We start from the raw sequence: 14156 nt of genomic DNA on the forward strand, positions 1-14156 counted from the left end.
AGGCTAATTGATTGTTCCACATAATTACATGCTCCCAGATGAAGTTCTGATGTAACAAGTGGCGTCCTACAATAAAACAACACTGAGAATAACGCGCGGGGAAATGAGGCGCCAGAACGCGATTATAATACTAATTGCGGGCTGAATCCACACTTTTCTTTTTGCGTAGGCTATGTAACAGGGTAGGAATTTCCTCATTTTCGGGGCAAAAAGGCCTTTGAGTGAAATAAGAGGATGTGGAGAATAAATTACTTGACTTTAAAGTTTTGATTTTAGTATGAATCAGGGGTGATAGTCGATTGAAATTCTTCCCGGTACTACTACCCCAACCTTGGGGCACTTTGGCAAAGACAGACCCTATGAGACAGACAGCAGAAAATTGGCTTGAAACCGGCTACGGTTTGCAAGCCTACGGCCTGGTCGCAAGAGTGCAAGAACCGGGAGAACAGCTGACATCCCGCAGGAGCCGCGAGTGAGGCCGAGGGAGGGAGGCGGAGCCCGGAACGGGACTCTTAGCTCGCTGGATTTGACATGGACTCTTTTAACACTTAGACATTTTAATCTGTTCTTAACTTGTGTTTTAGTAAGTATAATAAATCTTGTTATACCGTCTGCATGTTGTTTTGGGTCAACAACTCCCCAGTAGAAATCATTGGAGTTAAACTCCACACCCGTAACATTTCTAAATTCTTACGTTTATTTTGTGTGCGAATCATGGCCAATTACACAAATATAACAATAATAATAAATGTTTAAACCGGAAATAAGGTATTAAATAACTGTGGAAAGGGTGGAGGTCTGATTTGAACCTCAGGCTTCCACACGAAAAACGGTAACATTACCCACTACACCATCTACTGCCTGCCGACTCACGGAGGATTTACGCCATAAATACACTAATCATTTGGGTGTGCCAGCTACAATTTTTGGTGGCACCGGCACACCCGGGCAGTGCTGGCTTGGCTTGTGTGCACACATCTGTTCCCATCATCCTTCCCCAGGATTCAGGTGACATGTCCATATGTATCTCCACAATTGACAATTATCTCGTTCCATTTCACTAATTAACCTCCCTCCATTGCAGGTGACGCGGATCCACCATTGGTTTATGGAGAAATATAGGGCCTCCTGGACTCCTGGATGTTTAGTTTAGGATTAGGTTTACACCTTATTTTTTAGAGGCTAGTTGCCTACAGCCATAGCCTACTTTGGCCATTATAATTTAGCATGGCTGTGATTATTGTTTCCTAATAGGTTATATACATATTTTCCTAATTACGAACGTTAAGAACGTAACGTTACTGCGCACGAGTATCTAACTTTAGCCCTCACAATAAATAAAATACGTTTGCTTGATAACGGATCTCACAGTTTTGTTTATTTACTTTTATTTGCACTGCAGATGCTGGTTGAGAAACGGTGTCTCATTCTCTTGTATGCAAATGCACAGTGATAAAGGAATCTTTACTCTTTAATCTTTAATCTGCCGTGCTCAATTTCATGTGTCAGTTGCCTGATGCGGCTGGATCTGCAAGCGTTTGGTCGCTACGAAGCCTGTTAAGTTGGCCGGGTTTCCCGATAAAGAACGTTCTTAAGAGATAAGAAGGCTCTTAAGAACGCTCCGGACCCTTCTTACAAAACCTTCTTACGAAAGATCATCTTAGGCTAAGAAGGTGTTTCGGGAAACGCGTTTGCTTCTTTACATTCTTAACGCGTTCGGGAAACGCAGCCATTATCTGTGATCCTCTTTTCTGATATGCTGGGAAACCTGCCTGTGTAGGCTATCTTGTAGTCCAATGTTGGCTAAGTGTCTTTTTTGTAATGTGATGATGCAGAAGGATGTAATTTGGCTATGCAGTTTTAGCTGTGAAATTTGAACAGCTAGTTAGGGAGGACGATAGATGCTGTAAAAATCTCTCAAGAAAAGAGACCAGCAGAAATGGTAGGCAAATTGCGTGGCTTTATTATTCTGTGTGCATTAAGCAACAATGCCCTTGAAATGAGTGAGTGCTTTTCATGGGGATTGGTGTGGCCGCTGTGCCAGCTTATCAGCTGTAGCTTTCCAATGTCTGAAAACAGTGAACATCAAGACGGTAACAGGTGGATTTTACTTAAGCTATATGGAACAAGAACCCGTGGTATATCATGGATATTGGCACAGCTAGCGGGGTGGTTAGGTTACCACGATATACCACAGGTTCGATTTCCATAACGCTTTTATACAACGGTTACCACTTTTACCCTTAAAAATTTCACAAAAGAAAGACAGGACAAACTTTAACTGAATGTATTTTTAATGGAACTATGTTTTATAGTAAATGTATTCTTCCACAGAACAGTAGTTTATTACTTGCTAAGCAACGGTACTGTGAATGTTAGCTAGCAATAATGTATCCCCCACTCCACTAATGTATCTGCACGAACCTTAGCTAAGCAACGCTATTGCACTAATGTATCCCCACGGCATTAACGTTAGCTAGCTCGCTAGTTTACATTACTCCAGACGACACTGACACACACAAGTCATTTGTTTTTGTTGTAGACATTTATTGGGACACTGCCAGATAACGTGTAGTTATTGAAATAACTCAATAGTGTCATTATGGCTCATCATTTGCTTTGCCGGGGTTTGGTGGTCTTGCTGGTATTTCAATCTGAGGATGTTGCCTAAGCTGTATTTTTTTCGTTCCTACTCCTTCAAAGGACACTTTAAACTCACTCATTTAATTTTACTTTGGTAGGCTACGAGATGTGAGATGATGATAATATTAAATTATGTTCATTTCAATTACAAAGTAGATAACGGTGATCTACAAATGCGGAGTAATGTGTGAACATTCCATTTAGCCGTGCGTATATTGTGGATATTGGCACGGCTGGAGCGCAAACTGACCAATAGAGACAATGGACCAGACCTAGCCGTTTGTAAGGCCCTGGAGCCAGGGGCAGTTCTAGGATTTTTTTTACTGGGGCGGCCAAGGGTTGTCTGGGGGTGGCCACCATATCCCCTGGCTTCACGCACAAGAAACATTTGTGGGGGTTATTTATGTTTTTTTATTGTTTCAGTGTGAAAAAAACAAAATGGTAAATGGTTGGCATTCATATAGTGCCTTTATCCAAAGCGCTGTACAATTGATGCTTCTCATTCACCCATTCATACACACACCAATGGCGATTGGCTGCCATGCAAGGCGCTGACCAGCTCATCAGGAGGATTTGGGGGTTAGGTGTCTTGCTCAGGGACACTTCGACACAGCCCGGGCGGGGGATCGAACAAGCAACCCTCCGACTGCCAGACGACTGCTCTTATTGCCTGAGCCATGTCGCCCCTTACTAGTCTACTGAGACATAAATTAATAGGCTATAGGCTACTGATACGCTAATGTACAGGATGACATTAGCAATGACAAATAATAAGGCTTTTGTCATCAAGACCCTTCCCTGAGCTCACTCACAAAAGTCAAGGCTATTCAGTAGACAAATGCTCTAAGCAAACAAACAAAAATGCATTATGCAAACCCTGGGTATCTTTCTCTGAATTAACACAAAGGGCACAATTTTGAGGCTCTTTCTTTGGTGCGCTGTGTGCAAAAACAGGCAGTGTGGCAAAAATGTGGCATGAAATAAGGAATAGAATGCTCTGGGACTCGGGGGACTGCCTGAGGACAGTGCAGTGAAGAACAATAGAATGGACTGTGGTCTGCAGAACAAACTACAGGGTGCAGAGCAATCCTTGCCATGATACACCAACATAATACCATTTTACAGGTTTGTTTCAATTGGAGAAGAAGAATAACATGAAGTGACTGGATAAGTAATACATGCATCAGAGCTGGTGAGAATGTGATTTTGAACAAAGCAAGAATGTGTATTATCATCTTTTATTATTTATTACAATAAATAATGCTCTGGGGTGCGTTTCCCGAAGGTTAACGCTACGTCATTCGTAAGTTGTACCTGAAGCTCAACCTTAACTTTTCAGCGTGTTTCCCAAAATGTTCTTAGCTAAGTATACCTTCTGTACGTCGTACTTTCGTACGGTTGGTCTGGACCACTCTTAGCTATAGCATAGCGATGGTGTCAGCTCACTCCGCTAGTGGCCACCACTGTTATGACCACAATCAGCTGGTGCTCCACACAGAGAGGCCCCGGCCGATGGGGATTCAAACCCAGGACCTCCTTGCTGTGAGGCGGCAGTGCTACCCACTGCACCATCTGTGCTGCCTAAAATAGAAATGTTAATAGTTTATTTTTTATCAATTAACAAAATGCAGAGTGAGAACAGAAATCAAAATCAAATCAATATTTGGTGTGACCACCCTTTGCCTTCAAACCAGCATCAATTCTTCTAGGTACACTTGCACAGTCAGGGATTTTGTAGGTGTCAGGTGTGTGCTTAACCAATTATACCAAACAGGAGCTACTGATCATCAATTTAATATGTAGGTTGAAACAGTAAATGATTCAATAAAAATAATTTACTGAAACAGAAATAGCTGTGTAGGAGGGTTAAAACTGGGTGAGGAACAGCCAAACTCTGCTTCCAAGGTGAGGTTGCTGAAGACAGTTTAATGTCAGAAGTCATGCACCATGGCAAGACTGAGCACAGCAACAAGACACAAGGTAGTTATACTGCATCAGCAAGGTCTCTCCTAGGCAGAAATTTCAAGGCAGACAGGGGTTTCCAGATGTGCTGTCCAAGCTCTGTTGAAGAAGCACAAAGAAACGGGCAACATTGAGGACCATACACGCAGTGGTTGGCCAAGGAAACAAGACACATCATGCTGACTTCCCTTCGCAAATAGAAGATGTCCAGCAGTGCCATCAGCTCAGAATTGGCAGAAACCAGTGGGACCCAGGTACACCCATCTACTGTGCGGAGAAGTCTGATCAGAAGTGGTCTTCATGGAAGAATTGTGGCCAAAAAGCCATACCTCTGACATGGAAACAAGGCCAAGCGACTCAACTATGCACGAAAACACAGGAACTGGGGTGCAGAAAAATGGCAACAGGTTCTCTGGACTGTTGAGTCAAAATATTTGGCTGTAGCAGAAGGCAGTTTGTTCGCCAAAGGGCTGGAGAGCAGTACAAGAATGAGTGTCTGCAGGCAACAGTGAAGCATGGTGGAGGCTCCTTGCAAGTTTGGGGCTGCATTTCTGCAAATGGAGTTGGGGATTTGGTCAGAATGAATGGTCTTCTCAATGCTGAGAAGTACAGACAGATACTTATCCATCATGCAATACCATCAGAGAGGCATCTGATTGGCCCCAAATTTACAGCCAATAAGAACTATCTTCAGCATAAAGAGGAACAAGGAGTCCTGGAGGTGATGGTATGGCCCCCACAGAGCCATGATCTCAACATCATTGAGTCTGCCTGGGATTACATGAAGAGACAGAAGCATCTGATGCCTCAAATCCACAGAAGAACTGTGGCTAGTTTGGTTAGCTAGTACTGTGGATGTTTGCTACCTGCTGAGTTCCTTCAAAAACTGTGTGAAGAATTGGTGAAGAATACCTAGAAGAATTGGTGCTGTTCTGAAGGCAATGGGTGGTCACCACATATTGATTTGATTCAGATTTTTCTTCTGTTCATTCACTTCTTCTGTTCATGCATTTTGTTAATTGATAAAAATTAACATTTCTATTTTTGAAAGCATTCTTATTTTACAGCATTTTTTCACACCTGCACAGTACTGTATATCTCGATGGCCCCTAAGTCACTTACAATTGAAATAATTGTGACTACTTCCTGTTCCAGGGTTGATGGGTACTGTTGTTTTCCCCCAAACATGCCATCTCTTTGTCTTCATCTTGTCTTTGAACTGTCCCTCAGTACAGGGTACTTATTTTTAGTTGAACTGAAAACCTACTTTTCAGCTTGCCACTTCTTTTTTAAACTGGGTCTTATAGCTTTGAATTCAGTTAGCTGGTTTGGGAATCCATGCGCATCTAGAGAAGGAACACAGTTTTATATTTCCAGTTATTGCTTCAACTTCCATTTCAGACCATAGCTGATTTGCATTACGCTACATTAATTTTTTCCGTTGTGTGTATATTTTCATTTTATTTGAAATACAGACATTTTGTTGATGCATTTTTTTGGAAAGGAGCTAAACCAAAATATATCTGGCTACAGCAACACCAAGACAAAAAAAGAAAGAAATAGAAACTAAGGGGAAAGGGGATCCATCCATCCATCCATTATCTGAACCCGCTTATCCTGAACAGGGTCGCAGGGGGCTGGAGCCTATCCCAGCATACATTGGGCGAAAGGCAGGAATACACCCTGGACAGGTCGCCAGTCCATCGCAGGGCACACACACCATTCACTCACACACTCATACCTACGGGCAATTTAGACTCTCCAATCAGCCTAACCTGCATGTCTTTGGACTGTGGGAGGAAACCAGAGTACCCGGAGGAAACCCACGCAGACACGGGGAGAACATGCAAACTCCGCACAGAGAGGCCCCGGCCGACGGGGATTCGAACCCAGGACCTCCTTGCTGTGAGGCAGCAGTGCTACCCACTGCACCATCCGTGCCGCCAGGAAAGGGGATGAGGATATGAATTGGTATGCCACAGGAGAAAGAGGAAAAAGATAAATATAGAAAGACATAATTGAAAATGGAATGAAATGCAGCGGATGCAGTGGTTTTATAAGTTGGTTTTTTGTTTTTTATATTTTCCTTTCTATCAGTAGCAAGTTTAAGCAATTAATCACTTCAGGTCTGGACTACAGTTCACAATCTGTATATTTTTAAGAATAAGTATGTCATATATTTTTGAGACACACAGAATATTGGGGTGGCTGTAATGAGAAGAGTTGATGATGAAGTAAAATGAGAAGTAGAATTCGATTAAACAAACTAGCAATACATTTTTTCAAGTTTTGGAAAAACATGATTTCTGATTGATCTTCATGTCAATGGTAAATGGATTGCATTGTCGGGTTAATAAGAATTTGTCCAGCCAATTTTACTTATTAAGCAGCAGTTGAAGGATATACATTCAATTATTACTTAAGTTAGAAGAAAACAGACTGTTAGGGGGTCACTTTTAGTTAACACATTTGTGGTCCAGCACTCTAAACCCAGGATAACTGGAGATTACCCCATTTACCCATTTATTATGAATTCTTCCTCCACATTTTTTAATTCAGATGCCTCTAATTAACTTTGTTGGTGGATCATTCCATCAGCATGAGAGAGGAACCACAATTAAACATGTATGCAAAAATATTACCTTTAATAAGAAATTATGCAGAAATTAACCAATTTAGTTGTAGACTACTGGTTAAGGATACTGACACAGAATGCAATGTAATTCTATCCATACAGTTAAGCCTAATTATTCATAGCCATGCCAAATCTGGAGTTATAGTCCATTTTTACTTGAAAAATAGGTTTCTTCTAGCTCAAAATTACATAAGACACCCCCAAAGCATTACATTCCCACTACCATTCTGAACGTGTATGGTGTTCTTGGGTTTGAATGCTTCTCCTTTCTTTCACCAAACAAAAGGCACGTCCCTGTGTCCAAACAACTGCATTTTCGTCTCGTCCGACCATAGAATTGGTGACCAAAAGTTTTCTTTCCGGGTGAACTTTTGTGAAGGCTAGGCAAGCTTTTGTGTGCCTGTCTTGGAGAAGTCGAGTCCTCCATGATCGGCGTCCATGGAGGCTAACCTTGTGCAGTGTCCTCTGGAATGTCTGCCTTGAGATGTTGGTACCAGAATTGTTCAGATTCTTCAGGATGACCTTGGTGGTGATCCTTGGATTCTTCTTGGCCTCTTGCACTGCCATTCTCAGGGGTCACTTTTAGCTTCCTACCATACCCTTAGATAGATTTTTCACAGTGTGGAACTCCTTGTACTTTTTGATGATGCTTTTCACTGTGGGCGTTGGTGCTTGAAAACATTTGGATATGGCTTTGTAGCCTTTCCCCTTCTTGTGCGCAACCGGAGGTCCTCACGAAGCTCTTTGGTTTTAGCCATGACTTACAATTGACTAGAAACTGACTAGAGAAAAACTGCATCAGCTGCTCATTTTGGACTTAACTGTACGAGGTTACATGCAGTGGTCAACAAGACGTGGCAATAACAGTATTATTATTCATATACTGGTTACACTCAACTGATGACACGGAAGTTTAGGGATCATACAGACCAGCTTGTCTCACAGGCATGCTCAGGTGAACTTACGAGTCGAGTGTAAATAAGTGGAGGAAAAGGAAGAGAAAAGAAGGGAGGATCTCTGAGGCCCAGTTAGTGTAGGATGCACAAGGTTCAAAATGCAAAAAACAACTTTAGGTTGATGACACTGGAATTCTTCAAGTTAGCACAAACACTGTAGCATCGCAGGCACAGGTGACTGTTTCTGAACGGAACGAAAACTCGGAGGTCCAGCAGCGTGGCAATCCAATCAACCAATCAATAGGTGAAGACTTGAGGCCAGGGATTCACGCAAACCAGTTTGCCAAAGTTTAGATGGAGAGAAGTAAAAAGCAGAAGAGCGAGCCCCTGTGGTCATCTACCTAAAATACCTGGCCAAGTGGGTAGGAGGTCTTGGCTGTTATTGGTTACTCGGGGTACACGCCTTCATATCATTACCGTTGTTTTCCATCAGGGGCGGGTCACAATACTTTTAGGAAGATACTCAACAAACTTAATCAGCTTAGATAAATATCTAGGTCTAAGAGTTAGCTGACATGCTTTGTCTCTTGATGTTTGTTATGATTCTGAAGAGCTAACCATATCAAACACGACCACTTTAAGCTCAGCTTAAGGTGAGATAATGACAATAATTACTAGCATTGTGGGCTAGCAAACCCAGGAATACGGTGCTACAAGATACCCACAGGCACTGGACTTTCCGTTGTTCCTGTCCACTGATTATCAGAAACTGTTGTCATTAGTTATTCTAAATATGACCAGAACATGCCGAATATGACAGGTGTTACATACTAAAAGCCATATTATACAGTGTTTTATTTTAGGTCCCGGTATTCATATGAAGACGTTTGTGTGGCTTTAAGTACCAAAAACAATCTCTATCCAGTTTTACATGTCTATTCCCCAGCGCCTCTTATGAGCTTTACCAGTAACAGGCTGTTTTAGTGACTGTGTCTTTAAGGCTCATTGATATCAATGAACCTCAGTTCTGATTGGCTGACTAGCTCCAATTTGTTCTGGCTACATACCAAACAAGCAATTCATAGTGATGTCATAATTTCATGGAGTCCGAATGGCTTGTTTAAATGCATGTTTTCTTCATATAGATTGTGGGGATTTATTTGGGGACTGTGTGTTTTGATACTTTCACAGTGTTTTTATAACATCTTCAAGTCCTTTATAATCCACATAGCAAGAGAAATGTCATTTTCGTGGCTCCTTCAGTTAAGTGCATGGAGGAGCCCCCAGCTCGGATCGAATCAGAGCCAGTGCCAACTATGACAATTGGCATTAGCGTCATCCAGGGTACAGAACATTCAGTTAGCCCAAAAAAAACCCTGACTCTCTCGGGCTGGCCACTTACTACTGTACTATACATCCATCCATCCATCCATTATCTGAACCCGCTTATCCTGATCAGGGTCGCAGGGGGGCTGGAGCCTATCCCAGCATACATTGGGCGAAAGGCAGGAATACACCCTGGACAGGTCGCCAGTCTATCGCAGGGCACACACACCATTCACTCACACACTCATACCTATGGGCAATTTAGACTCTCCAATCAGCCTAACGTGCATGTCTTTGGACTGTGGGAGGAAACCGGAGTACCCGGAGGAAACCCACGCAGACACGGGGAGAACATGCAAACTCCGCACAGAGAGGCCCCGGCCGACGGGGATTCGAACCCAGGACCTCCTTGCTGTGAGGCGGCAGTGCTACCCACTGCACCATCCGTGCCGCCCCCTGTACTATACAGCAGACTGTAAATTGAATTCTCTCCCCAAGAAAAAGCCTGGCACAGGAATGTGTGGAATGAACATTTGTACACCCTGTAAATACTCAGCAGGTCTCATCTGTTTTTCCTTTAGGCTGTGAACCTATTCCCTTGAAGTACCTGCAGTGGAGTGACCCAGAGTCCATTGCGGCTGTGGTTTTCTCCTGCCTGGGCATTCTGGTGACCATGTTTGTCACTTTCATCTTCGTGCTGTACCGCGACACCCCTGTGGTCAAGTCCTCCAGCCGTGAGCTCTGCTATATCATCCTGGTGGGCATCTTTCTGGGCTACCTCTGCCCCTTCACTCTCATAGCCCGGCCCACCGTGGTCTCCTGCTACCTGCAGCGCATCCTGGTGGGCCTCTCAGCTGCCATGTGCTACTCTGCCCTGGTGACCAAGACCAACCGCATCGCCCGGATCCTTGCAGGCAGCAAGAAGAAGATCTGCACCAGGAAGCCACGCTTCATGAGCGCCTGGGCCCAAGTGGTCATTGCCTCCATCCTGATCAGCCTACAGCTCTCCCTGGAGATCACGCTCATCGTCCTGGAGCCGCCCGAACCTATCAGGGCCTACCCAAGCATCAGAGAAGTCTTCCTCATATGTAATACCAGCAACATGGGGATGGTGGCGCCCCTGGGCTATAACGGCCTACTCATTCTTAGCTGCACCTATTATGCCTTCAAGACCAGGAACGTCCCGGCTAACTTCAACGAGGCCAAGTACATCGCCTTCACCATGTACACCACCTGCATCATCTGGCTAGCATTCGTGCCCATCTACTTTGGCAGCAACTACAAGATCATTACCACCTCCTTCTCAGTCAGCCTCAGCGTGACAGTTGCGCTGGGCTGCATGTTCACTCCCAAGATGTACATCATCATCGCCAAGCCGGAAAGGAATGTGCGCAGCGCCTTCACCACCTCTGATGTAGTGCGCATGCATGTTGGTGATGGAAAGATCACGTGCCGGACCAACGGCTTGCTCAACATGTTCCGCAGGAAGAAGAATGCCCCGGGAAATGGCAGGTAAGATCAGGCAATGCAGCAGGACTGCCCTTGAGGAAAAGTAATACATGTAAAAAAAATTATAGAAAATGCTATTGGTTCATTCCAAGATCTCCTTTTGAAATTTAATTTTAAAGGTATAATAGGTAAGATTTTTGTGTTAAAACCTTGTTAGAAGACCATTGTAAATCCCTTCCTATCATTGAAAAAGGCTGACATGTTGACTCACCCTCTGCCTGTGTTTATAGTCCTTAAATTCTGGTTTCAAAATACACAGTTGACGGCCCGACACTCTGTACCAAAACATTGTATAACTGTACAATAATTCAAGCTCATTGGTTTAAAATTGGTTCTAATTTCCACAGCCAAGACGGCATTTCAACGTCAGCACATTTACAGAGAAGGGGGAGGGATAAACAGTGTTGTGGTTTGAAGGTGTTTATTGCTGCTATTGCTCTCTTGACCATTAGTCCAAAATTACCTATTGTACCTTTAAGGTTGTTATGATTTGAATTACTAGTAACCCAAACACACATCTAGCTTAAATATACTGACTGTTCATATGTAACTTATTCAACTGGAAATGCTAAGATAGAAGTTGGCTATGGTAGGTTTACTTTTTAATCTGTGTTGATGCAGTGTTCAAACGGGTTAGCACATAAATTAGTTTGTTAACCAGCAAGCTAAATATCCAATACCTAATTTCTTAAAACCCACTCTTTGTACAATTATGCTGATACAGTATGGAACATATTTATTGGATAAATGCCTTTAAGTCATCAAGGGTTCAAGGTATTAAATAAGCCTCAAACCACCGTGCTGCTGGCAGATAGGCAGTAGATACAAAAATAATTGTTTCTCTTGAATATTTTTTCCATTGGGTTCAACACAAAAATTTGTCAGGAGAAACAATTAATCTATTTTTATGCCGTTTTCTAGGTCTAGCCTATCATGGTGCAGAGGAAAATCTTTAAATCATTAAGAAAATAAGGATGATTTCTCAAAGGTAGATAATGGTTTTATATAGGCTAGTATTGACTTTGGATATTCCGGGGGGGTGGTTCTTTTTCTGTGTGCTCCTTCAAAATAATTGGTGCATGATGCCCCTGATTACCAGTGCTTGGAATGTACCGGTACGCCGTAGTCTAGTAGCACTATGTTTTGCTCAGAGTGCTGACACTTCAAGCATTGCAACATAAAACCTCGCTTGAAATGACATTATAGAAATGTTTAAGATGAGTCTATAATAAATGTCTGTAAACTGCATAACTGCATAACACATGCACAGTTATCATTTCCTGAAGCAATTATATACAGTGCCTGAAAAAGTAATTGCCCCCTTCATGATTTCCACTGTCATTACATAGACTACCCAATAGAGATGCTGTGGCACGACCTGAAACAAGCAAATTCTCCCACAGTAAAGACTTATATCAAATGAGAGAAGGCATTTGCAATTATTTGCTAACTGTAGGTATATGATTGTAAATCATGCCATGCTGTTCAAACTGAATTAATACATCTACATGGCTTGAGATCACTGTGCCTAGCCAGTTTTACAAGGGATTTATTAATGAGCTGGAAATGGAAATTGCTTTGGCAATAAAAACAAAAAATATATTTGAAGCTTTAAAAAAATCTGTGACATGTTTAAATAGACTGGAAATGCTACTGTGTGCATTTGTCTGTGTGTTTCCCCTCTCTGGACTCCTGTGGAGTAACGGCGGTCTTTATCTTGTCCATAGTTCTAATGGAAAGTCTGTGTCCTGGTCTGAAGCAGGTGGGAAACAGCCTCCTCAGGGGGAACAAATGTGGAACAGGCTCTCTGTGCATGTGAGGAGGCCAGAGATGGGCTCAAATCAGACGGCAGTCATCAAGCCCCTCACTGAAACACAGCACAACACGGCCCTGCACTATTCTGACCTCACTGAGACCCAGCCTTGCACAGGACAGCCCTATTCAGTCTTCCCTGACAGCCAGTGCAGCGGGGACCTGCACTATTCAGACCTGCCTGACACCCAGCATGAAGCAGGCCTGCTCTTTTCGGACTTTGATGACACCCAGCCCGACATTAGCCTACAGTATTCAGACCTCAGCCCCAAAACAGTATACAGTGTGCCCGAGGAGGACAAGGGCGAGGGCCCTGGGTACAGTCAGCCCGCCAGCCCCCCCCTCCTGGTCCCCCACCTCCGCCCCACCAGTGCCTCAGTGAAAGAGGGGGGGAGGGAGCTACTGATGTTTTCGCCTGACCTTTTCCAGAACAGCATGTTCCCACAGCGTGTTGTCATGGACCACCTCCAGGGGGTGGTGGACACCTTCGGCTCTGCAATCCCGGACCTCCAGGATGTGATCCCTCTTCAGCACCTGGCAGGCAGGGCCAACCCTGTCCACCCGCCCCACCTCCTCCTGCCCTTGGGCCTCCCCCTACAGGCAGCCCCCATTTGCGATGAGCCAATCACCCCCTCTGAGGAACTGGTGGGAGGAGGGTTCGGCCTGGATCATGGGTACGTGTTTGACAGTTCCCAGATCCATCAGGTGGAGGAGGAGGAGGAGTGGGCAGGGGGTGTCAGGCTCACCCTTGAGGACTCCCCTACCTTAATGCCCCCTACCCCATTCAAAGACTCACTGGGCTCTGGCACATTTGCCCCCAGCTCCCCTGTGTCTGAATCGGTGCTATGCACACCCCCAAGCATGACCTATGCTGCCGTAATCCTTAGAGACTACAAGCAAAGTTCCTCCACGCTGTAAAGGCCCAAGATGAGTTTACAGTTTGCTTACGCAGTCATTTAGGTTCGCTTTTAAGGCCCGTCAGCAATGGCAAAAAAGAACAAAGAATTCCTCAAAAGGAATTTCCAAGGGCTGCTGTCTGCCACCCTACCTTTGATAAACTATGAAACATAAAATTAAAAATGTGCTTGTTTTAACTCTGACAGTAGGTTGAAATTGAAATGGGCTCTTTTGCGGATCCACATGCTAGTCCCAATCCCAAGCCTAGTAGACCATGAGATGATCAGACTATGTGGTGGATGTAAACACAAAAGCACTGCCTCTCACTGTGGAATTATCTACAGTGCCATGAAAAAGTATTTGCACCCTTCCTGATTTCCTCTATTATTGCATATCTGAATGGTTTCAGATTTTTAGACAAAATGTAATATTCGACATTAAGGGAACCTGAGTAAACACCATGATTCAAAAGTCCA

General features: G+C 43.8%; 1 protein-coding gene across 1 annotated transcript in view; it reads left to right on the forward strand.

Moving 5' to 3' along the window:
• LOC133124170 (metabotropic glutamate receptor 1-like) overlaps positions 1–13701 on the forward strand; it is a 66667-nt gene extending 52966 nt beyond the window's left edge. Inside the window, exons 9-11 of the mRNA XM_061235164.1 lie at positions 10044–10974; positions 12699–12863; positions 13029–13701. Of these exons, the coding sequence (XP_061091148.1) occupies positions 10044–10974; positions 12699–12863; positions 13029–13701 (1769 nt within the window). The remainder of the gene's footprint in view (positions 1–10043; positions 10975–12698; positions 12864–13028) is intronic.
• The last annotated feature ends 455 nt before the right edge of the window (positions 13702–14156 follow it).

Source organism: Conger conger, chromosome 1 (assembly GCF_963514075.1).
Source record: "Conger conger chromosome 1, fConCon1.1, whole genome shotgun sequence".
In the NCBI taxonomy this organism is placed as follows: domain Eukaryota; kingdom Metazoa; phylum Chordata; class Actinopteri; order Anguilliformes; family Congridae; genus Conger; species Conger conger.